This window comes from Rhinopithecus roxellana, chromosome 17 (genome assembly GCF_007565055.1).
Source record: "Rhinopithecus roxellana isolate Shanxi Qingling chromosome 17, ASM756505v1, whole genome shotgun sequence".
Classification (NCBI taxonomy): Eukaryota; Metazoa; Chordata; class Mammalia; order Primates; family Cercopithecidae; genus Rhinopithecus; species Rhinopithecus roxellana.
In genome coordinates this window covers 110,424,648-110,450,341 of record NC_044565.1, presented here as the reverse complement: position 1 = coordinate 110,450,341, position 25,694 = coordinate 110,424,648, and the positions used below count along the sequence as shown (strand labels likewise).

At 46.7% G+C, this 25,694-nt stretch overlaps 1 protein-coding gene across 15 annotated transcripts in view; it reads left to right on the top strand.

Annotated features, from left to right (window-relative positions):
- INPP4A (inositol polyphosphate-4-phosphatase type I A) overlaps positions 1–25,694 on the top strand; it is a 151,527-nt gene that overhangs the window by 86,024 nt on the left and 39,809 nt on the right. For all 15 annotated transcript variants that reach the window (XM_030921545.1, XM_030921544.1, XM_030921538.1 and 12 more), the window contains exons 5-13: positions 8,441–8,559; positions 10,829–10,945; positions 11,227–11,306; positions 12,995–13,106; positions 14,025–14,115; positions 14,663–14,810; positions 18,476–18,606; positions 20,530–20,634; positions 21,114–21,222. In XM_030921545.1, the coding sequence (XP_030777405.1) occupies positions 8,441–8,559; positions 10,829–10,945; positions 11,227–11,306; positions 12,995–13,106; positions 14,025–14,115; positions 14,663–14,810; positions 18,476–18,606; positions 20,530–20,634; positions 21,114–21,222 (1,012 nt within the window). The remainder of the gene's footprint in view (positions 1–8,440; positions 8,560–10,828; positions 10,946–11,226; positions 11,307–12,994; positions 13,107–14,024; positions 14,116–14,662; positions 14,811–18,475; positions 18,607–20,529; positions 20,635–21,113; positions 21,223–25,694) is intronic.

Sequence of the window (25,694 nt, the reverse complement as noted above, 5' to 3'; positions counted from 1 at the left end):
TATTGTATGATTTCACTTATATGAAATGTCTGGAATAGGCAAATCTATATAAATAGAAAGTAGATTAGTGGTTTCATGGGGGAACAGTGAATGGGGTAATGGGTTTGGTTTATTGTTGTTTTTGGATTGATGAGAATGTTAAGATGTTAAGGAATTTGTGGTGATGGTTGCACAACTCTGAATGCCTTAAAAAACCACAGAATTGGGCCGGGCGCATAGCTCATGCCTGTAATCCCAGCACTTTGGGAGGCCAAGGTGGGTGGATCACGAGGTCAGGAGATCAAGACCATCCTGGCTAACATGGTGAAACCCCATCTCTACTAAAAATATAAAAAATTAGCCGGGCGTGGTGGCAGGCACCTGTAGTCCCAGCTACTCGGGAGGCTGAGGCAGGAGAATGGCGTGAACCTGGGAGGCAGAGCTTGCAGTGAGCTGAGATCCAGCCACTGCACTCCAGCCTGGGCAACAGAGCGAGACTCCATCTCAAAACGAAACAAAACAAAACAAGAGAATTGTATACTTTAAGAGGGTGAACTTTATGATATGTGAATCATATCTTTAAAGAAACGTAGTAAAAATCAAAGCAACACTGCTGAAAACTGTTATAAATCTGTGAAGGCAAATGGAGGAACCATCTCACAGTTCAAGGAAAAAATATCAAGAAAGAGATTGTTGATGAAGAGTTATGACAGACTTGGGAGTTCTAATGTTTGATCGATAGGAGACCTAGAAGCAGAGAGCCGGAAAGAGGAGTAGCAGCAAGCCAGAAGCAACAGAAGAATTCTTTCCAGAGGGAAGAATGGACTTCAGAAGACTCAAGAATAGCCGGGCGCGGTGGTTCACGCCTGTAATCCAGCACTGTGGGAGGCCGACGCAGGAGGATCACGAGGTCAGGAGATCGAGACCATCCTGGCTAACACGATGAAACCCTGTCTCTACTAAAAATACAAAAAATTAGCTGGGCGTGGTGGCGGGCGCCTGTAGTCCCAGCTACTTGGGAGGCTGAGGCAGGAGAATGGCGTGAACCCGGGAGGCGGAGCTTGCGGTGAGCCGAGATCGTGCCAGTGTACTCCAGCCCGGGTGACAGAGCGAGACTCCGTCTCAAAAAAAAAAAAAAAAAAAAAAAAAAAGACTCAAGAATATTCCAACTTCCAGGCATCTCCTTGTGAGACTAACAAATTCTAAAGAGAAAGAAAATCTTTTTCTAGATAAATAACAAACAAAAATCAAATCTACCATTAAGGACAACTAGAAAAAATGAAAAAAAAAAAAATCTGAGCTATCTGGTCCATGCGACCAGAGAACCGATAGGACAGTAAAGAATCTGAGAGCTGAGGCCCACTTATTCCTTTGAGGGCTTACAGTGGTCCCCAAGAGGAAGGCCAAGAGGTCCAGAGGCTGCGCAGTGCTTTAGACAGTGTCTCAGTGCAGAAGTGACAGGGATTGCTTTCTAGGGTCCGTTAGGGGAAGGATACTTGATGAAACCCCTCTCACTTTGATCTAGAAACCAAAAGGCTAAATCTAAACCTCTAGAGTAAGGGGAACCAGAAGCAGGTGTTCATAGGGACTACAGGTTTGTTATGTTACTGAAAGTAAATGAAAACATTTTAGAGTGCTAGTGCGCCCTAGAACCTTGCAGAAGTAGTTACAAATCTTGTCTGGAGAAAGACAGCAAGATAAAATAACTTCTACAAGCAATTCTTAAAATATAGTATTCAGCATAAAATCATGATTTCTCAGAAACATGAGGAAATAAGAAATATGAACAGAAAGAATAAGCATAGAAATAGACCCAAAGGGGCCGTATATATTAGAGTTAAGAGACAAACACTAAAATAACCGTTATTGACTATATGTCTTAGTTAATAGGGGCTGCTATAACGGAATATGGTAGACTGGGTGGCTTAAAAAATAGGAATTTATTGCTCACAGTTCTGGAACCTGAGAAGTGCAAGATTAAGATGCTAGGATATCTGTTGTCTGATGAGGGCCAGCTTCCTGGTTTGCAGATGGACGTAGTCTTGCTGTGTTCTCACGTGGCAGAGAGCAGAGCAGAGGGAGCAAGCTCTTGTGTCTCTTCTTTTAAAGGCACTAATTCCGTTCATGAAGACTCTACCCTCGTGACCTAATCACCTCTGAAAGGCCCCACCCCTAATACCATTGCATTGGCATATAAGATTTCAACACATAAGTTTTGATGTTTGTGTCAGAGGACAGACCTACTTAAACTTTAGGGGGACACAAACATTCAGTCATAACACTATGGTAAAGAAGAAAAAAGACATTATTGAATATTTTCAGAGAACTAGAAACCATGAAAAGAACCACATATGTATTCTAGAATTCAAAGAAAAATTTCAAGAAGAAAATTTACAAAATGAAGCCAGAGCCATAAAAATAATGGAAAAAAAGCTCAGAGGAGAGCAAAAACAGCATAGTGAGAGGTCTAACATTACATTTATTCTGTATCTTTAAGAACACAGAAAAGGGTCCGAAGCAATATTTATAGGTGAGCATTTCTCCCAAACGAATACAACAGTTTCACCAAATAAATACAGACGTACCTCGGCACATCAAATGCAACAATTCACCGAATAAATACAAACAAACGTACCTCGGCACATCATAATGAAACTACTGAAAGCCACAGTCAGTGGGAAAATTATAAAAACTGCCACAAAACACAATCTTAAAGTGGCAACAACCAGACCGACAGCTGACTTCATAACAGAAAACACAGAGGCCTAGAGACAATATATTTAAAGGGCTTAGAGAAAATAACTGCTTAGAGAATATTTCCTTCAGGAAGTAAGGTGGAATAAAGACATTTTTTAAACCTTGAAAGCTGAAAGCATGCCAACACCACACTTACAGAATAAACAATGCTAAGAGATGTTCCTCAGAAGAAGGCCGATGATTCCAGATGGGCGTTCACCAATAGAGAAAGCACTGAAAATTCCAAGACATGAGATTTGGGGTCAACATCTGGGTTATAGCTGCACGAATAGCAACTATAGAAAAACATGCACACACACACAAATGTGTGTGCTAACAAAAGAGAGAGCTGGTATGGCAATCTCAATGTCAGAAAAAGTGTAATTAGAACCCAGAAGAGTAGATGGAGCTGTGAACAGTGGTTAGTTAGATCACCACAGGTCCTTTCAAAGGATGGAGATAGCCAGTAACTTACTCCACGTGAACAAAGATATCTTCCCAACTAAACTCTCCTCAAAACATGCCGAGCTATTGCTCTCCCCCACCCTTCCAGAGTCATATCTCTTCCTTCCCTCTTTGTATTTTTCTCTCTTTTAATCTCTCCTTTTTTCTCCCTGTTCTTTCTTTCATTTTTATTAGTGTCTTCCTTCATCCCATCACTCCTCCTCTCCCTGAATTTTCTGTGCATTTGTCTCACCTGTTGTGGACACAATACTATATTTTTAAATAGGAGTTCATATGTTTTTTCTATTTTATTTTAAAATTGCAATAAAATGTACACAAAATGTATTATTTTAACCATTTTTAAGTATACAGTTCGGTGGCGTTAAGTATAGTCATGTATCACTTAATGGTGAGGATACATTCTGTCAAATGTGACATTAGGTGATGTTATCCTTGTGTGAACATGACAGAGTGTACTAACAGGATCCCAGATGGTGCAGCTTCCTAGGCTCCTAGGTATAGGCTGTCACTCCTAGCCTGATAGACTGTGTCCATGGTATAGCCTGTTACTCCTAGCCTGTTACTGTGTCCATGGTATAGCCTATTACTCCTAGCCTGTTACTATGTCCATGGTGTAGCCTGTTACTCCTAACCTGTTACTATGTCCATGGTATAGCCTGTTACTCCTAGCCTGTTACTATGTCCATGGTATAGCCTGTTACTCCTAACCTGTTACTATGTCCGTGGTATAGCCTGTTACTCCTAGCCTGTTACTATATCCATGGTATAGCCTGTTACTCCTGGCCTGTTACTATGTCCATGGTATAGCCTGTTACTCCTGGCCTGTTACTATATCCATGGTATAGCCTGTTACTCCTAACCTGTTACTATATCCATGGTATAGCCTGTTATTCCTGGCCTGTTACTATGTCCATGGTATAGCCTGTTACTCCTGGCCTGTTACTATGTCCATGGTATAGCCTGTTACTCCTGGCCTGTTACTATGTCCATGGTATAGCCTGTTACTCCTGGCCTGTTACTATGTCCATGGTATAGCCTGTTACTCCTGACCTGTTACTATGTCCATGGTATAGCCTGTTACTCCTGACCTGTTACTATGTCCATGGTATAGCCTGTTACTCCTGGCCTGTTACTATATCCATGTTATAGCCTGTTACTCCTGGCCTGTTACTCCTAGCCTGTTACTGTGTCCATGGTATAGCCTGTTACTCCTAGCCTGTTACTGTGTCCATGGTATAGCCTGTTACTCCTGGCCTTTTACTATGTCCATGGTATAGCCTGTTACTCCTGGCCTGTTACTATGTCCATGTTATAGTCTATTACTCCTGGCTTGTTACTCCTAGCCTGTTACTGTGTCCATGGTATAGCCTGTTACTCCTGGCCTGTTACTATGTCCATGGTATAGCCTGTTACTCCTGGCCTGTTACTATGTCCATGGTATAGCCTGTTACTCCTAGCCTGTTACTATGTCCATGATATAGCCTGTTACTCCTGACCTGTTACTATATCCATGGTATAGTCTGTTATTCCTAGCCTGTTACTATGTCCATGGTATAGCCTGTTACTCCTAGCGTGTTACTCCTGGCCTGTTACTATGTCCATGGTATAGCCTGTTACTCCTGGCCTGTTACTCCTAGCCTGTTACCATGTCCATAGTATAGCCTGTTACTCCTAGCCTGTCACTCCTAGCCTGTTACTATGTCCATGGTATAGCCTGTCACTCCTAGCCTGTTACTACGTCCATGGTATAGCCTGTTACTCCTGGCCTGTTACTATTTCCATGGTATAGCCTGTTACTCCTGGCCTGTTAACTATGTCCATGATATAGCCTGTTACTCCTGGCCTGTTACTATGTCCATGGTATAGCCTGTTACTCCTGGTCTGTTACTATGTCCATGGTATAGCCTGTTACTCCTGGCCTGTTACTATGTCCATGGTATAGCCTGTTACTCCTGGCCTGTTACTATGTCCATGGTATAGCCTGTTACTCCTGGCCTGTTACTATGTCCATGATATAGCCTGTTACTCCTAACCTGTTACCGTGTCCATGGTATAACCTGTTACTCCTAGCCTGTCACTTCTAGCCTGTTACTATGTCCATGGTATAGCCTGTCACTCCTAGCCTGTTACTACGTCCATGGTATAGCCTGTTACTCCTGGCCTGTTACTATTTCCATGGTATAGCCTGTTACTCCTGGCCTGTTAACTATGTCCATGATATAGCCTGTTACTCCTGGCCTGTTACTATGTCCATGGTATAGCCTGTTACTCCTGGCCTGTTACTATGTCCATGGTATAGCCTGTTACTCCTGGCCTGTTACTATGTCCATGGTATAGCCTGTTACTCCTGGCCTGTTACTATGTCCATGGTATAGCCTGTTACTCCTGGCCTGTTACTATGTCCATGATATAGCCTGTTACTCCTAACCTGTTACCGTGTCCATGGTATAGCCTGTTACTCCTAGCCTGTCACTTCTAGCCTGTTACTATGTCCATGGTATAGCCTGTCACTCCTAGCCTGTTACTACGTCCATGGTATAGCCTGTTACTCCTGGCCTGTTACTATTTCCATGGTATAGCCTGTTACTCCTGGCCTGTTAACTATGTCCATGATATAGCCTGTTACTCCTGGCCTGTTACTATGTCCATGGTATAGCCTGTTACTCCTGGTCTGTTACTATGTCCATGGTATAGCCTGTTACTCCTGTCCTGTTACTATGTCCATGGTATAGCCTGTTACTCCTAGCCTGTTACTATGTCCATGGTATAGCCTGTTACTCCTAGCGTGTTACTCCTGGCCTGTTACTATGTCCATGGTATAGCCTGTTACTCCTGGCCTGTTACTCCTAGCCTGTTACCATGTCCATAGTATAGCCTGTTACTCCTAGCCTGTCACTCCTAGCCTGTTACTATGTCCATGGTATAGCCTGTCACTCCTAGCCTGTTACTACGTCCATGGTATAGCCTGTTACTCCTGGCCTGTTACTATTTCCATGGTATAGCCTGTTACTCCTGGCCTGTTAACTATGTCCATGATATAGCCTGTCACTCCTAGCCTGTTACTATGTCCATGGTATAGCCTGTTACTCCTGGCCTGTTACTATGTCCATGGTATAGCCTGTTACTCCTAGCCTGTTACTATGTCCATGATATAGCCTGTTACTCCTGACCTGTTACTATATCCATGGTATAGTCTGTTATTCCTAGCCTGTTACTATGTCCATGGTATAGCCTGTTACTCCTAGCGTGTTACTCCTGGCCTGTTACTATGTCCATGGTATAGCCTGTCACTCCTAGCCTGTTACTACGTCCATGGTATAGCCTGTTACTCCTGGCCTGTTACTATTTCCATGGTATAGCCTGTTACTCCTGGCCTGTTAACTATGTCCATGATATAGCCTGTTACTCCTGGCCTGTTACTATGTCCATGGTATAGCCTGTTACTCCTGGTCTGTTACTATGTCCATGGTATAGCCTGTTACTCCTGTCCTGTTACTATGTCCATGGTATAGCCTGTTACTCCTAGCCTGTTACTATGTCCATGGTATAGCCTGTTACTCCTAGCGTGTTACTCCTGGCCTGTTACTATGTCCATGGTATAGCCTGTTACTCCTGGCCTGTTACTCCTAGCCTGTTACCATGTCCATAGTATAGCCTGTTACTCCTAGCCTGTCACTCCTAGCTGTTACTATGTCCATGGTATAGCCTGTCACTCCTAGCCTGTTACTACGTCCATGGTATAGCCTGTTACTCCTGGCCTGTTACTATTTCCATGGTATAGCCTGTTACTCCTGGCCTGTTAACTATGTCCATGATATAGCCTGTCACTCCTAGCCTGTTACTATGTCCATGGTATAGCCTGTTACTCCTGGCCTGTTACTATGTCCATGGTATAGCCTGTTACTCCTGGCCTGTTACTATGTCCATGGTATAGCCTGTTACTCCTAGCCTGTTACTATGTCCATGATATAGCCTGTTACTCCTGACCTGTTACTATATCCATGGTATAGTCTGTTATTCCTAGCCTGTTACTATGTCCATGGTATAGCCTGTTACTCCTAGCGTGTTACTCCTGGCCTGTTACTATGTCCATGGTATAGCCTGTTACTCCTGGCCTGTTACTCCTAGCCTGTTACCATGTCCATAGTATAGCCTGTTACTCCTAGCCTGTCACTCCTAGCCTGTTACTATGTCCATGGTATAGCCTGTCACTCCTAGCCTGTTACTACGTCCATGGTATAGCCTGTTACTCCTGGCCTGTTACTATTTCCATGGTATAGCCTGTTACTCCTGGCCTGTTAACTATGTCCATGATATAGCCTGTTACTCCTGGCCTGTTACTATGTCCATGGTATAGCCTGTTACTCCTGGTCTGTTACTATGTCCATGGTATAGCCTGTTACTCCTGGCCTGTTACTATGTCCATGGTATAGCCTGTTACTCCTGGCCTGTTACTATGTCCATGGTATAGCCTGTTACTCCTGGCCTGTTACTATGTCCATGATATAGCCTGTTACTCCTAACCTGTTACCGTGTCCATGGTATAGCCTGTTACTCCTAGCCTGTCACTTCTAGCCTGTTACTATGTCCATGGTATAGCCTGTCACTCCTAGCCTGTTACTACGTCCCTGGTATAGCCTGTCACTCCTAGCCTGTTACTACGTCCATGGTATAGCCTGTTACTCCTAGGCTACCAACCTGGACAGCATGTTACTGTACTAAATATTATAAGCAGTTGTGTATCTAAACATAGAAAAGGGAATGTGTTTGTACTGGGATGTTAGGATGGCTGTGACATCACTAGGCAATAGCAATTTTTCAGCTCCATTATAATCTGTGAGACCACTGTCATATATGTGGTTTATCATTGACTGTAAATGAACAGTGGCTCACCTAAAAAAAAAAAAAAGAAGAGCTTTGTTTACTTTGCCATAGAATTCTAATTTTCTTCCAGCATCCATCCATCCACCTGCCAAGACACCATATGCTCAGAGTCAGCCACAGCAGTCACAGGATGCAAGCACGGGTAGCCTTTCACTGAAGTTACGGCATTGCTGTTTTGGAGGGTGCTGGGGAGGGGGCGTGTAAACAGATTGTTTCAAATTTAAAAAATCACCTCCCTGTGACAACTGACGATGTGATCGTCTCATCTCTTTGAATGTCGTTTACTCTTTGTGCTTTCTTTGAGTGTATTTGGAACAGAGAACTAATGAGAGTCTGGTTTTAAAGGATTCATTTCTTTCCCATCTTGATTCTGTAGCTTGCAGTGAGCTGCACACTCCATCGCTAGATCGAAAGCCAAATAGTTTTGTTGCAGTGAGTGTCACCACCCCTCCTCAGGCATTCTGGACGAAGCATGCACAGACGGAGATCATTGAGGTGGGTGCTGGTGGTCCCTCCCTAAGGCGCTGTGGGACATTCTCTAGTGGTGTCTCTTGTCCTGATGTTCAGTTACTCGTGCATCTGTAGCTGAAGCCGTATTTACATGAGTTGTTGCTATTTTCCCGTGGGTTTTCAGTACATAGATATTTTTCATCACATTTACTCATCTGGGTAGCATTTATATTGCCATATCCTTTACAGTTATTGATTAACTATTGGCAGCTTGTTTTTGAACAATGATCCTGTAAGCTTCATTGCCTTGTAAGAGGTAAGACCTAATTCCTTCTTGTCACCTCCAGTTGGCTGTTACTTTGGAAGAGTTGTGCTCGTTAATCAAAGCTTAGGAGAGTATTAACTATTAACCACTCTCTTGTCCAGACATATCCCTATTTTTGTTGGTTTTTGTTTTTACAGCCTTTTGAGTTTGGTGTCACATGTTTATGTTTTCCACTAAGTTACATGATAAACATTTATGGAGGGAATTTTGTAAAATCCTTTTAGATCATCGAGCACATTACGTAACGCTAAGTGTAGGAGTTGGTGGCATGAGATTCTGCAGTTGTAAAGTGAAGAATTATCAAACTTAAACTGCATTTCTTCTTCTTCACCAGTTGTGCATTTGGGAGGCTTGCCCATCCTTTCAGTCTCTTAGGAACTTATTTCCAAGTTCACGTCAACCATTCTGCTTTCTAAGCATTTGTCAAGTGCTACCTACACATCTAAGCATAGTGCCAGGCACTGTGGATGATACAGAGCCCACCAGGGCACAGTCCCTGCCCCGAGGAACTGACCAGCTGGTGGATGGGGAGGCAGAAATGAATATGGCTGCCCCTGTGCACAGCGAGTATGGGAAGTATTGGAGTAGGAAGGTGAGGAGAGCACCAGGAGGCTGGGATCCTGTCTGACTCTGAGGGTCCCAACAGGTTTCCTAGGGTGGGGCTTCGTGAAATTTTGCTTCAGTATGTCTGCGTTTCTCGCAAGCATTTCTTGCAAGCTCCCAAGTGCATTTCTCCCAAGTGCATTTCTCGCAAGCTCCCAAGTGATACCCAGGTAGCCAGTCGGGGGACTCCACGTGAAGAGCCCGCCAAAGTTCTGTTGTGGTTATGCAAATGTGTGACCACAGGGAAGGATCACGCGGGTTTGGGGTCTAACTGTATCCTGGTCGGTGTGTGAAAGGCGCACGTAGGAGAGCAAGGAACAAAAGCTTTGAAGGCCATGGTGTTTATCAGCACATGGTAGTGAGCCAGTGTAGGCTTCTGGGCAGGGGAGTCACCTGACCAGATGTCCTAACTTGTATGGGACAGTCATTTGGAGGAGTGAGAGTGGGAGGGAGTAGAAAGAAAGGAGTGTGTGACAGAGACTTTGGAGGTGGACCTTGCAAGGGGAGTTCATGATCACTGGCTGGTTGAGAACAACAGAGAAGAAGGCACCAAAGTGCATGCCTGGGCTTGTAAACTGCTTGGAAAACAAGTCAGAGGTGGCCTTAGCCAAGGGCGGGTAGAGGGAGAGATGAGTTGGTCGAGGCCCTAGCAGCCCACCCAGGTGGAGTTGTCCAGTCAGCTTGACTGCCTGGATCTGGATCTGCAGAGAGAAAATGGAGCCAGAGGCCCAGGGAACGGTGGCTGTGATAATTACCTGGTACCTGAGAGAGTATGGTACTATGGGGCTTTGGAGGACATGGCTAAGATGCTGGGAAATAGTCACCTATGATCTAAAAACTAGTAGTTGATCCTAAAAAAAAAAAAAAAGGATAGCTTTTAAAAAGTCAGGCTTTAATTATTCCAAACACAGGCTTCTAGAAATATATAATAAACCACTTAAGCCATTCATTTTCTCTCTTTCATCTGCTTGTTTGTACCTCTTAAAGGAATAACCCAAAGTAGTAGGTCTAAATACGCATTACACATTAAGTTATAAAACTAAGAATGCATGTGGACATCCAACTTGTTTCAGTTTTTAGAAATTCCTCCCGTTGAGTGTGAAACCCATGAAATGAGTCCTCAGGCACAGCTTGTTTAATGGGCTGATTTATTGTATGTGGATCTGTCATGGTCTGTCAGACTTCTTTTTCCTCTTTTAAAAAGCAGAGGGTTTTGTTTGTTTGTTTGTTTGTTTGATGTATTTATTTAAGCTGCCTTTAGCATTCGTGTTGATTCAAGACAGTGAGAATGTTAGTTTCTCATTCTGAAAATGTTGATATATTTCAAAAGCAGTTACATTTTAAAATTCCAACCCTGTGTTCTGATTATTTCCTTTTCTGTTCTAGGGAACCAACAATCCTATATTTCTAAGCAGTATTGCCTTCTTTCAAGACTCTCTTATCAATCAGATGACACAAGTCAAACTCTCCGTGTATGATGTCAAAGATAGATCTCAGGGAACAGTTAAGTAATGTGCTGTAGTTCGTGGGATTTTCTTCCCTTTGAAAAAATTACGTAATCATTTGAATGAGAGGTGAACACAGATTCACTTCACTACTGGCTCACAAGTTAACTCATGTCTAAATGCATTTGTCTTTGCAAATTATTAAGCTTTCACATTGGGCTTCTGACATAAGGGTAAGAGGTGCTGTGGGAAGCAGTCAGCTGGACTCTCTGGGGCCATGGTAATTGCATCAGAAGCAAAGCAAGTACACCAATGCTGCCTCTTCCTTCTCTTCCTCAGATGTATTTACTGGGCTCTGGAACGTTCATTGTCAAAGATCTGCTGCAGGACAGGCATCATAGGTTGCATTTAACACTAAGGTTGGTGTTCAGTTTTATTCCCTTGGAAGGATCTGGAATGATGAGGTCCAGGGACAGATGGGGAAAGGACCCACTTCCTATACTGAGAGAGCACCCTTCCCTTCCCAGAAGCGGTCTGTGTGGGGACAGTGTGTTGTCTACTGAGGCAAAACAAATTACTTAGCCTATCAGGAAGTGGAAACTTTTAGCATCCATAGGAGATATGAGCACAGCTGTACTGAGCCCTGAAGGAAAGCCTGGATACCTATCTAATAATACTGAGTGTGTTTCTCTGTTATTTAGCCCCTCCTCAGTGGAATATCATCTCCCAGACAGCAGGGAGTTTTGTCTGCTTTGCTTCACTACTGTTTCCCAGACACTTAGAATAGTGCCTGGTGCCCAATAAATGTTTGTGGAAGGAATGAGAGAATGAAAGAGAAACCCCCACCGTGTCCCAGGATGGAAAGATGAAAGATATCAGGATGTCAATCCTTCCAAATCATTTTAGGGGCACTTCCCACCAAAAACTCTGACATGGTGTTCTTTTTTCAGAATAATGTAAAAATTGTGAGAACTATGATCTGGGAAAACAATCCAAAATAGCTAGGAAAATTTGACACAAAATTAAGTCCCTGCAATGTTGAGACATTCTGAAGCTACTGTAAGTAAAGTAAAGACAGTATTGTAGGCGTTGACTATCTAATCAGTGGACAGGATGAGAGCCCTGCAGCAGCCCTTAGTTTGTTTAGAGAACTTCATTCAGGAAAAAGGAAAAATCTTAGGTAAAATGAGAGGGACCGTGTAAGGAAAAGGACTTTGAGAAAAATATTTAGTTACATCATGTGTCAGAGTTAACTCTAGTTGGGTTAGAGTTAAATGTACAAAATGGACACCATTCGTTTTAAAGGAGCTAAAGGCGACTGATGATTGAACAGATAGAGCAGGAAAGGACTTCACAGGCATGAGGACAGGGCGAGGAAATCACAAAGGAAATGGTCAGTAGATGGGACCAGACAAAAATTTAGAACCTGATTAAGTGAGACCTTGTAAATAGAAAGCCTGAAGTTCCAGGGTGTCCCCAGGCTCCCTGGATGGATCAGATGAGCCCAGGCCGCCATCAGCCTCCTGGATAAAATGAGAGGGATTGTGTAAGGAAAACGTGTCAGGGCGAAGCTGACTGAGGCTGGCGTAGCATCCGCTCTGTCATCTCAGGATTCAAGGGCTTCAAGAAGCCCTGGCTGGATTCCATTAGTTGGAGTCCAGGCTTAGGCCTTGGGCTAATATAAACCTGAGGGTGGAGTGGGAAGGAACAGAAAAGGGCCCAGGGCCAGAACAAGGTGTTCCTTAGTCCTCACTCTGACACGTGTCCCCCTCACCCTCTGGGCAGGGCTGAGCCCAGGCACTGGCAGCAGCTCAAGAACAGCATTGGCTCCTCCTCAAGGAGGCCCCCTCTGACTTCACCTGCACGTCCACACTTCCCTGTGGTGCATTGTCCGTTCAGACACAGCCCTCCACTGTGCCCCATGGTTTCCTCATCTGTCTCGCTGGGGAGGAGCCCTGTGCACACAGTGAATGCTGACTGACTGGTCAGTCAGCTCGGCCCTGCTGCCCCCAGGACCCTGATGACCCAGTATGGCTAGGGCTTTGCATTTCAGCGGAAAAGAAGCACAGCTGCAGCACCACTCATTAAAGCATGTTGTACATCACAGGTCTGCAGAGAGTGACCGTGTGGGTAACATCACCGTGATTGGCTGGCAGATGGAGGAGAAGTCAGACCAACGGCCCCCTGTGACCCGGTCTGTGGACACTGTCAATGGGAGGGTGAGTTACACCACTTTCCTCCTCTCCTTTAGAAAGAGCAAGGGAATTAATCAGTAAAAATGCGGCTCTCGTGGACCTAGCCCTTGTGCTCAGCAACGGGCAGGACCTTCTGCTTGATGCTGCTCCCTGTGGACACTCTGGTCCTCCTTAGGCACACCTTGAAGCAGGAAACAGGGCTCCCGCCTGTAAAGCCCTGCTGCCCTGGAGCCTGCCTCTGTTCTGGGCGCTATACTAGCCACTTCTGGAGGGCAGGAATAAGCGGGAAAGAGCCCTACTGGAAGAACTGCAGTCAGGGGGCAACTTAGCGGGTGTGGAGGGCAAGCGAAGAGGCATTTAGGACCCAGGCCATCTGTCCTGTTTTGTTAATATCTTCCTCTCCCAGACACATGCATGCCCTGCAGTCTCCTGGTGCATACCTTCACCTTTTCATATCCTCCACTCTTCCCTGATCCTCCTCCCCCTCTCCAGCTACACCCTCCTGCACCCACTCTCATGCACAGTCTCTCACACAGACACTCAAAAATTCTAATTTCAGAGCCCCAACACTGGTAAGTAGTCATTGTTGTACAATACAGAGATGTCTCATTTCACCCAAAATAAGCCCAGAATGTTAGTTCTGGAAATATCCCTTGGCATCATCTATTCTCTTCCTTTCGTTTTATACATCAGAACACTGAAACACAAGGTGAAGTGACTGAGAAACCACGCATGCCTAGAGAACTGTGTGTGCATGAAGTGGTTCAACACACTGGGAGGTGAATTACTTTGCGGCTTGAGCAGCATGTTTATTGTAGAGGTCATGGTGGATATTCATCTTAAGAGTTCTGTTGTGATGTATTTAGGCCACTGTTTCTGCTGAATGTTCTGGAGTCATCTGAATCTCACAGTTTTCTTGTGCATTTCCTTACACATTATCAGATGGTTCTTCCCGTCGATGAAAGCTTGACGGAGGCATTAGGAATCCGATCCAAATATGCTTCATTGCGAAAGGACACTTTGCTGAAATCGGGTAAACAGCTTCCTCCTTTGGTATTCTTGCCTCTTTTGTGAGTATCCACTTGGGCCCGCAGTCCCCTTTGTTCCCCACCTGCTGCGATTGTCCCAGCCATGCACCCTAATTGTCACCTCTATGCTGCTTATCCTCGTGTTCTTTTTGCAGCATATAAAGAGTTACTACAAAAAACAATAATAATTTTCCTTGAAAGAGGATTAAAAAATAAAAAAGAGTCGGTAATACTCCAAGGAAGTAATAACTTCATCTCACTCTTTCCTGTTTCACATTGGGATTGGTGACTGGCAACAGCCTCCCTGCCCCCAGCTGCTTGCACTTTAGAGTTAGTTACATGTCCTGGGACAGGAAGATTGCATGTTGCTGGGAAGAAGTGTTCAGACCTAGCCACTTGGTGGGTTTTCGGTGTAAGCGTTTTAATTCCCATGAGATGAACAGCGAGAGGACTTGAGTTGTCACCATCCCTGAGGGCCAGGAGAGAAGAACCCATGAGACAGGTCTGCAGCCAGTTCATATGCAGCCTGTCTCCCCTGTCATCCCACCTCAGTGTTCGGAGGCGCCATCTGCCGCATGTACCGGTTTCCAACCACTGATGGTAACCACTTGCGGATCCTGGAGCAGATGGCAGAGAGTGTGCTCTCCCTGCACGTGCCCCGGCAATTCGTGAAGCTCCTACTAGAGGAAGATGCAGCCAGGTGAGGCCACACGGAAAGACTGACTGTCCATCATACCCATATCATGTGCCCCTTCCTTTCTGAGATATAGCGGGCAGAGCACGGGCATCAGATAGACCGGACTGCAAACACAGCCTCTCCCCTGGCAACTCTGTGGCCTTGGCTTGCCTAAGCCTCAGTGTGCTCATTGGGATCATGGATTCCTGTGCAAGGATTTCATAAGACAGTGTGCTTGAACCCAGATGTGTGTCCCGCACTCAGAACCTCCTCCCTTCTCTTCTTTCCTCTTTTTTTTTTGAAACAGAGTCTTGCTCTGTCACTCAGGCTAGAGTGCAGTGGTGCAACCTCAGCTCAACGCAGCCTCCGTCTCCCAGGTTCAAGTAATTCTCCCGCCTCAGCCTCTGAAGTAGCTGGGATTACAGTTGTGCGCCACCAGGACTGGCTAATTTTTGTATTTTTAGTAGAGATGGCGTTTCACCATGTTGGTTAGGCTGGTCTCGAACTACTGCCCTCGGGTGATCCACCTCGGCCTCCTAAAGTGCTGAGATTACAGGTGTGAGCCACCATGCCCAGCCTGCCTTCTCTTCTTTTCTTTCCCCTCTCACTAGTCCTTCAGAAAGTTAGAAATAACTGGTAATTGTTTGATCCTAGCTGCCCAGCAGTATTTTTCTAGGTTAGGGTCATAGATAAGGGCTCCAGAAGACTGAGTATGACCTGTCAGCTCACTGTGGTCCCATAAGGGTCTTAACCCTTCTGCATCTCTCAATCCAGGGCATATCCTCCTAAGGTGAGGAGAAGCCCAACAGGTGGCCCAGGCCGTGCAGATTATGTCCCCTGTCTCTCTCTGTTTTAGTTTTGTGCTGCTGTAACAGAATGCCAGAGACTGAGTAATTTATAATGATCAGAAAAGTGTTTGACTCATGGTTCTAGAAACTGGGAAGTCCAAAAGCATGGTGCTGGCATCTGGTGAGGGCCTTCATGCTGCATCATCCTGTGGTAGAAGGCATCACACAGAAGAGCGCTCTTGAGAGAAGGCCAAACTTGCTTTTATGACAAACCCACTGTTGCAATAACCAACCCATTCCCACCATGATGACATCAGTCCATTCATGTGGGCAGTGCCCTCATGACCACATCATCTCTTAAAGGTCCTACTTCTCAAAACTGTGGCATTCAGGATAGTTTCTAACATAGGAACTTTGGGGGATAGTCTCAGACTGTCATTTCTCCTCCTTGTCCTCAAATGATGTTATTTATAAACACAATATAACAGAAGCAGGAAAGAAAAGCAAGGTAGCCAGAATCCTGCTATTTTCAAAGAGCTATTTTGTTTCCGTTTTTTATCTGGAAAAAACATCACACTTGAAGATGCAGGGCAAGAATAATGCAATGAGCACCTAGGTACCTTTCACCTAAAATCACCAACTGTTAATATTTTGCCAATTGCTTTCTCCATGTATGCACATATTTTAATAGTTATTTTAATTTTACAAATTTTTGTTCAGCCTTGTCCATAGTTGTGTATATTTACATAGTGACAATCTATTTTTCCATGTATCTTCGGTTTTCATGTTTAAATGTCCCATTACATGGTGTATTATAACTTTAAAGAGTTTATTTTTTGTTTGAGACAGGGTATTGCTCTGTTACCCAGGCTGGAGCACAGTGGCACCATCATAGCTCACTGCAGCCTGAAACTCCTGGGCTCAAGCCATCCTCTTACCTCAGCTTCCTGAACAGATAGAACTGCAAGCACACACCACTATGCCCAGCTAATGTTTTCATTTGTTGTGGAGACAGGGTCTTGCTATGTTGCCTAGGCTGGTCCCCAACTCCTGGCCTCAAGCACTCCTCCCACCTTGGCCTCCCGAAAAGCTGGGATTCCAGGCATGACCCACCATTCCTGGCCAATGGAGTTCATCCATTTAACAAGTGCTTTAGTTCAAGGGTTTTGTTGTTGTTTTCAGCAACAACCACATGTCAGGCACTGTTCGCAGTGTGGGAGGCTTCTTGGTGAGCTCAGTGTGGGGGTTGGTTGGAAACAGAACTGGGAACCTCACACAGGAACTCCAGATGTGTCAGCGTGTGCTGGAAGTGAAAAGGGAACTGTGAGAAGAAAGAGGGTGGTCAGGGCGGGCCTCTGTGAGATGATGACATTAAACTAACACCTGAAGCGTAGGAAGCAGTCACATGAACACGGGCAGACAATTCCAGAGGGAGAAACCAGCAGTGGCCTGGCAGACGGAGCTGCTGTGCTCAGAGCGGCCTGAGGTCATGGGGCTGGCTGGCCATGGAGCCCTACCTGCTCTGGGTGTCCTTTTATATTAGTTTTGCTATTTTAATGATAATAAAATGGCACAGCTTTTAAAACAATTTAGACAAGTCAGATTTCCTAAGACCTTATCTAAAATTTAGCTTTTTTTCTTTCTCAAAGGAAAACACGAGTGCAGTATAAAAAAAACAAATAGCGCAGAAAGGTTTAACTAAAAACAACTCTTGGGGCTCTACTTTCTGATCCGCTTCCCAGAAACAATCCCTTTTTGAGAGTGTTTACTGAGGTATTTCTAAATATATGTGTAAAGTGTCCTCTTCATTAATCAGCTTCAGGGATTAGCTACCGATTTTCTATGCTGAGGGATTGGCCTTTTATACCTTCCCAGTCCCCATTTTCCTAATTTGGTTATCCTTTTTGTTTTTAAATCCATCTCGTGATTTTGCTGTTATGATTGTGTCACTGTTCTTCATGGCTGAGCTAAGGAATTTATATTTCAGTTCTTATACAGCTTTTATTTTTTTGGAGATAACAATTCCTCTTTTTCTTCTCTCCTCCCTCCTCTTCCCCCTTCCCCCTTCTGTTACCCTGTGCCTCTGTCGAGCACACACATAAAGACAAGATCTGGCCTGATTTCATCCACAGTGACACAGAGGGCCACTTTTAGGTTCAGACAGCTCCTCTCTCACATAGACACGGAAGGAAGAATAACCAGAGGTGCCAGCTCCCATGGTCCTCGTCCCATACCCAAAAAGGATGGCAATGAGACAGAAGGGCTTGGGACGGCAGCGTGATCTGTGGAACTCCGCTGCTGACGAGCCAACTCTAGGCTGCAGCTGAGGGGTTTTAGATTCTGCAGCTCCCTTATCAGGGGGAGGGCAGAAGGCCCATACCTCGGGAGAACCTGGGAGGCGATGAGAAACGCTGTCCTGATAGCCTCCTAGGGGAGATGACGAGACAAGCGGGAGATGGCTCAGGGCAGTTCCTCACAGCCTGCAGTCCTCTCTGTTCTGGGAGGATCACACGTGGTTTTGCCCAGACTCAGGTGGGCTGTGGTTTGAGCCTGTGCTTGAGGGTACCTGCAGGTCATCAGGGTGAAGCTTCTCCGCAGCAGCCTGCCTCCTCCTCCCCACCTCCTCCTCCCCACCTCCTTCTCCCCACCTCCACTTAGTTTCCCTTGAACATTTGACTACGTTCCCGTGAACAGCTACTCTGGACACATTCCCGTGTGGTCAGTGGTTTGCCTTTCATGTAGCTAGTTGCGTTTTAGACAGGTAGTGTAACCATTGTCCTGGCCCACCCTGGGCATCCGCGATTCTTGCCCTGCAAATGCTGTTGTCCTGGGTAGGCCTCCTGGGCCTCTCCGGGGAAACCAGTTAGCCCGCAGCCTGATGCATCTGTGTCTTGCTTTCAGAGTGTGTGAGCTGGAGGAGCTGGGAGAGCTGTCCCCTTGCTGGGAGAGCCTCCGGCGTCAAATTGTCACCCAGTACCAGACCATCATCCTCACGTACCAGGAGAACCTGACCGACCTCCATCAGTACAAAGGTGGGCGCACCGCCATGCTGTCCACACACACACTCTCACTCACTGTCACTCACCCTGCTTTCCCGGCCAGAGATCTGGAAGACAGGGCCACTTACACATTCCCACTGACAGACCCTTTAATGGATTTTTAAAAATAACTTCTCATGTAGGTGTGAATTCTTTCAAATATGGGTGTTTCGGATCTTAATTAAAAAGACCAATCTGTGAATTGCAGTGAAGAGTCCTGCTATGGTGTCATGTACCAAAACAGTCACTGTGGAATGAAATTTAGGGGAGACGAAATCCTGGGCTGTTACTGGTTCATGTTGTTTCTTCATCTTGGACTAATGTCAGTACAGTGACCGAAAGGATGTAGGTCACTCGCCTTGAAACAAAGCAGGTTTTCTTGATTTCGCGGTTTAAAGAGTCAGGGGTAACTTCTGGTAAATATATACATTGTTAAGGGGGAGCTCTGTGTTTCAAGGCGCAGAAAACAAAGTGGAGTGTGAATGAACACCTCACTGTTTCTCCTTGAAACATGCCATCTGATTTTCAAAACACTCTCAGGGCAGATTTAGAAATCTGTTCTTGTTCCTTTTTTATTCCAAGTGGAATGAATTTTTTGGTTTTTCATTACTCTATGTATTACTTTAGCATTTTGAATTATTCTCTATTTTTGGATTCTTCCCTTTGATTCCTCTACATAATGGAATTTCAGGGTTTAAGGAAAACCTTAAACCCTTAATGTGGTTTTGACACAGAACCTATGAACCCGTCTGTAAACTTGGATGAGAAGAAGCCAAATGCAGAACTGACAAGGAGGTGTTGCTTAGGCTTGGCGTGAGTCTGAAGAGAGGGTCTGAGTATGTCACCAGGAGAAACAGCAGCGTTTGCCCAGGGAGGAACCGAAGGAGTCACCCATGCCTGCTGCCTCCTACCTGGGAAAGTGTGAAACCCACCCAGCCTTGAGTTTTCTAGAGCAGAGCTTCTCAAATGTCAGTGTGCACCTGGATTCCTTGAGAATTGTGTTGAAGTGGCGGTCTGGGATTTTGCCTTTCTCATAGGCTCTCCGACGCTCATGCTGCGGTCTGTGGACTGCACCCTAAGTATCAGGCCGTAGAGAGCCACCTCCTGTGGCAAATTGGAGGCACACAGTGGCTGGTCTGCGATTCGTATGCTGGCAGTATCAGTTGATATTTTTCATTAGATGAAATGTTTATTTCTTCTATTCTTGTGGTTGTCAGTTTAATTTGCAATCCCTTTATTTTGTAGGCATGTGATTCTCTAATTAGTTATGGATTCTGATTATAGAAACAAGATTGTGGATATTTGTTATAAAATAGTGTCCAGGTTCCTTAACCAACAGGCGTGAACAGGGAAACATCGAAGTTCGTGTGTCAGAAGGCTGGAATCAGTGCTGTATTGCATTTGTTCATCTTGATGGGCCTGAAGGGTTGAGAAGGCCTCTTCATCACCTTCGAGAGTTGAGATGTATTGCTCTAGCGAAACCAAATTCTTCGCTCTTTGATGATGGTGGTCTCTGGAATAGAACAGGCAGTCTCTGGCATGGACCCCTTTGCTTATTATAGTAGTGCTGACATGCTGCACAGAATGACAGTTTTTGTATCAGATCTCTCAGTAGAGAGCCGAGTCTTGGAAGACGCAGCGTCGTTACCATAGCTTTTTGAAGCCCGTTCTCCCTGGCGTCATTCACTCCCTGAGCACCCAGAACCAGCTCTCCCGACCAGTGGGCTGCCCTTGGCGTCTCACCCACCTGCCACCTGGAAATGAAATATGCTCATGGCAACTCAGAACCTTCTAGGCCACTGCCGACACATACCTGTGTATATGCCACAGCATCCTCTGAATTCCATTTTCTACTTGCAGCTCATGAATGCAGCATGTGTGCTGATGGCCTTTATCTTCTCCTGTTCCATTTCTTAGGGCCCTCGTTTAAAGCAAGCAGTTTGAAAGCAGATAAAAAGTTAGAATTTGTTCCCACAAACTTGCACATACAAAGGATGAGAGTTCAAGACGATGGAGGATCAGGTACCTATTTTTCTGCCCCCTCTCGTTGAATCACATTTTGCTGCTTTTCTCTCTAGGTACTTGGTCCCTGTGTGCCCCACATCTGCCCATTTCCCTGTGTGCTCTGGGCGGCTCGGAGGAGAGACTTGTCACAAAGACCTTCAAAAGGTCTCTGTTAAGAGCCCGCACCACTTCCTTTTGTCTCTCCTCACTCAGCTTCCCTTTGTATTTCTGCAGTAGAAAGTTGCCTGTTGGCCATTCTTCTCAAGGAGGGATGCAGACGGGAGTTACAGGGTGGCTTCCTGCAGCCCGTGTGGCTCCACTTGAAATGTTTTGAACCCCTTTTTGCTGAGGTGATGGCACTGGGCTCCAGGAGACCCTTGGGCCGCCAGGGCTGTGGGAGGGAGGGTCAGGACCCCAGACTTGTGTGCCTATCCCTATAGCTGGCTTGTCCACAGGCCTGAGCCCAGAGTAATGGAGGAGAGCTTTCTGTCATTCAGATCAGAACTACGATATCGTCACCATCGGGGCGCCAGCAGCACACTGCCAAGGTTTTAAGTCAGGAGGTCTCCGCAAAAAGCTGCACAAATTTGAAGAGACCAAGAAACAGTAAGTAGCCAGAGAGAGTCTGTGGTCCTTGTACAGTTTTCTGATGCTTCTTTTCTCAGTTTAAAATAAAATCAAAGTATGACCACAAAAACATCCAGCCATCTGATCCGCTTCTGCGTGGTGGGAGGATCTGCCTCATGGAGCCTGTGCTGCTCTGTTGGCATGTGACTGAGCTGGGTGGGTGATGAGGGCACTGGATCGAAGGTCCTGTCCTTCAAAATGAGGAGCAGATTGTGATTCATCTCAGAAGTGGTGCTCCAGGCAGCCACCCTATGTGGGCTCTGCTGGCTCGGCATCCTTTATAGAGTCCCTGGCCAATCAGTTGAGCACCACAGGCATTGAGCCTGGAGCACGTTGTTTCCTAGAGTGCAGCAGTGGTAAACATTCCCAGTTTCTGAAAGATTCGGGGGGCTGTACAGAGCTCCTGTCCTGAGCAGGAAATTTCCGGGTAGGGAGGGTGGTGAGGGGCATTTCAGGCAAAGACGTGGCAGAAGCAGTGCATGTGGGGAAATGTGGCCGGGTGCATAGTGCCGGGAGCGGAGAACTAAGAGGACTGGCCTTGCTGCCAGCCTGCTCTGTGACCAGAGGTACAGCGCCCAGCAGATCTAGGCCTGATTCCAGGAGCTCAGGGCCTTGCCTGGGAGTAGACAGGTCAGCAAGCGCCATTTGGCGTGACCAGTGCCCGAAACAAGCATGCTGTTTCGGGTGCATGGAGCAGGGCATCCACCCAGCCCCCAGGGGTGGGAGGGAGAGAGCCAGAAATAAACCCAAGCTGTTGTGTTCGATGTGCGGGAGGCATTGATGATCTTCCAGAATGTCACCTGTGAAGATTTCAGCGGCTCAGGACGTGGGGGTGATGAGTGTAGATGACCAGTAAGGTCTTTGGACTGTGACCGTAAAATAGAGGAAGTAGCATGAGGTGTTTGGTTTAGGGAGAATAATTATGACTTAGCATGTGTTTGGGCTGATAGGGAAAGACAGAAGTGGGTGAGGTAAGGTGAATGAGAAGAAAACAGTGTTGGAGCAGGGTTCTCACAGGATGGAAAGAGGCAAGAGCGGGCGTTCGTCAGAAGGGCCAGGAGAAGAGGGGGCCTGCAGAGAGATGTTTGAGGTGGGAAGGAACAAGCAGAGGCATCCATCAACAGCCTCTGCAGCATGTGGGCTGGGGAGGGTCGGACTCAGCAAGCGAGCATGGAACAGTGGGAGGGAAGGTGAGCAAAGGCCCAGGGAGCGTCACAAGAATCCCATGGATGGTCAGGTGAAGAACTCTGGCACATGCCATGGAGCTGGTGGTTGGCATCTGACTGTGCTGCCACGGCTGGGAGTCAGGACATGACCTGAGAAAACGGACTCTAGACTGGAGCAGGAAGGGGGTAAAAGGGCAGATCAGTGGCTGAGGGGGTCAGGGAGGCACCGAGGGGCGTCACTGATCATGGGCAAGGCTGAGCAGGGAACAGAAGAGCGTGCCCTGTGAGAATTCACCATTCAGATATGTGCACAGGCTGCCTGGGCCAGCCCAGAGCCCAGTGAGTCCTGGAGATGGGAGGAGAAACAGGGAAGGGGAATTCAGGCCCCCAGCCAACCTACTTGACCTTGATTCATTCCCAAGGGTGCTTCCCTAAGACAAACCAGGTAACCGGACCTGCCTTAGGATTCGCTGACTCCAGTGTCCCTTTGGGAAATAGGAAGAAGACGCAGCTTCCTGTGCCCACCGCAGCTCTGCACAGCCAGCCAGAAAGCGTGTCTGTCGCTCCATTGCATGTTGCCCTGTGGAGAGTGTGAGCGTGCAGCTTGAGATGGGGTGGGGCCTTGAAGGAGAGCGCATAGTAGCTCTGTGTGGCCGGTCAAGAAGGGGGCCTCCTGGGGGTCTTTGTCCCAGGAGGCTTGGAGTGTTAATTCCTGATAACTCTGCATGTTAACTTTAGAATTTATTTCTCAAAACACCTCTTTAGTATTTTTCAAATATATAAGTTTCTATTTAATTTCCTACTAATGCCATCAAGCCACTGATAGATACGGTATTCATGATCTGAACTTTCCTTTCAATGCAGAGGTAACCTGGCCTGAGGTGGGATGTCTCCCTGGGGCTTGAGCACAGGGAGTGGCGCTGCTCTGAGGAATAAGCACATTGGGCTCCTAATTGTAGTCATCCCTGTAGTTGGGACCTCAACACATAAGATTAAGTATTTTGACAAAAAATAAGTTGGCTTTTTAATTTTTTGTTTTTGCATTTGGTATTTGCTAACAAACTGCTAATATTTCATTTTGGTTCTTTTCTTTAGCAGTTTTGAGGAGTGTTGGTGAGTTTTCTGTCTGGAGAGAGTGTCTGTTTGGGTCTCGTCCTCATGCAGAGAAAGCTTGTGCCATCCCCACCCCTCCTCGTGTGGGCTTCCCCTGCGGTGCTGCCATGGTTCCTAGTCACACACCTCGGAGACAATTCCCCTTCCAACTGCAATGTTCTTTAATAATGAATAGCCAATCTTCAGTCTGCTGTTTTACCTTTCAAACCTGGCAGCCGCGTGTTGCCGTGCTCGCTCTGAGAAAGGTCCTCGTTCTCTTTCTCTCAGGAGGAGGAAGGGCCCAACCTGGGAAGCCCCTAGGTGCCGAGTTCTCGTGTCAGCCCCGGGGTGCAGCTGGGAACCCCTTTCTGTCTTGTACAGGAATCTTGTGGCTTTTCGGTTTTCACTTCACTATTTCCTCTTGTACAAAGGAAGCCAGCCTACCTCTTCATGATACTTATTAATTTATGCTGATGTTAATAACACTGTTACCAGGGTCAGTTTTACTCCTGGGGGTGGGTGCAAACCAAGATTTAATACAACTGAGTGACTTTTGCCGCCACATAATTAGTTGACAGTTAGAAACCATGGTGTCTGCTGCCTGGGCTTCCCTCCTGCTGCCCCAGGCGCCTAACAGAGGCTCTGCAGTGGTGCTTCATTCAGAGGCACCTGCAGCCCCTCAAGAAATGCTGCGGCCTCAGAGCCTGTGACCCATGGGGCTCAGGGGCTATGGCTGGGCCCTGCTGGAGGTGTCAGGCTCTGCTGGGGGCATCTGACAGCAGGAAGCACTGAGGACATTCCTCCATGTCCAGGCTGAGGCCTCTCAGCTTCCCCCTGGGGGCCCTTTTCCCTGAGGGTACTTCAGGTACAAGGGAGGGAGGAGGGCATCTAGGGACGGTTGCTGCTGCTCCCGCCTCCCTGACGGAGGAGACCCACGCTACTTCTGTGGAAGTGGCCTCCGAGCCTCCCCTCCCTGCCTTTTCTCTACTGGGGCCTCTTTCAAGGCCTGATCTTCCCCACAGGGGACAAGTAAAGTACTTAGGGGTTGAGTCTAGGAGTGCAGGGGAAGAGGAATGGGAGGGGAGTGCCAAAGGCCCAGCTGCCACCAAGGCCTGCTCTGGGTAAATCCCAACCCAGGTGTTTTGGGTTGAACCTTGTTCCTGGGGAACTTTCTGAGTTCCTGGGTTCCCTCTGAGGACCCTCCATTGCCCAGTCTGGGCCTGGTCACCCCTTCCCCCTCTGCCCGCTGCTGCCCGTATACAAGACTGTCCCTGAAGCGGGGAGGGGATGGAGTGGGGAGGGTTATAGGCAGAAGGAGTATCCCTGCCTGGAGAGTGTGAGGGGCTAAATCCCAGGCAGAGAGGACCCAGCCTCCCAATCCTCCTACCCTTGCAGAACCCAGCTCCATGGGGGCTCAGCCTCTGCAGAGGTGATCCTGCTCTTCTAGTGTCCAGAGTGACTGTTGCTCAGCAGTTACCAGCAGTTCCTGGCCAGGGCCACAAGACTCCACCCTTACGCTCTCGTGGCATCTTCAGTTTAGCCCATGACCCCAGCTCTGGGTAGGTCCGGGTCTGGGGTGGGGTCCTAATGCAAAGTCCAAGGGCCATACCTAGGATACTGCCTCCTGGGGCTGCCCCTGGGCTTCATGTCTACACCTCCATCCTGCCGCCTTCATGTGGCCGCCTGGTTTTTAAAACTAGGTAGTTGAGCACACGTGCTTCTATTTTCCTCATCATCCTAAACAGTACCTCTTTGAAATTTGCCTTTTCTTGCCTCTGCCATGTATGTCCCGTGCATAAGTCCCAGGTACCATCATTAAAACATGACTTGTGAGAACACAGGGCAAGTATAGGGCGGTACTTTTCTCTTGGCCTGGGCAGAGGGTATATATTTGTTGAAGGGTACACAGCCACCTCCTTGCACAGAAGTAGATCTGCGTACAGCACATTTAATATATGTACTCTAAATATTGGGGGTCTGGGAAGAATCCATTTTTTTTTTCACCATTTTTGGAGTCAGGGTCTTGCTCCGTCACCCAGGCTGGAGTGCACTGGCACCGTCAAAACTCACTGCAGCCTCAAACTCCTGGGCTCAGTTGACCCTCCTGCCTCAGCCTCCTAAGTAGCCAGAACCACAAGCACAAGCCACCCTGCCTAACTAATTTTTAAATTTTTTTAAAAGATGGGGTCTCCC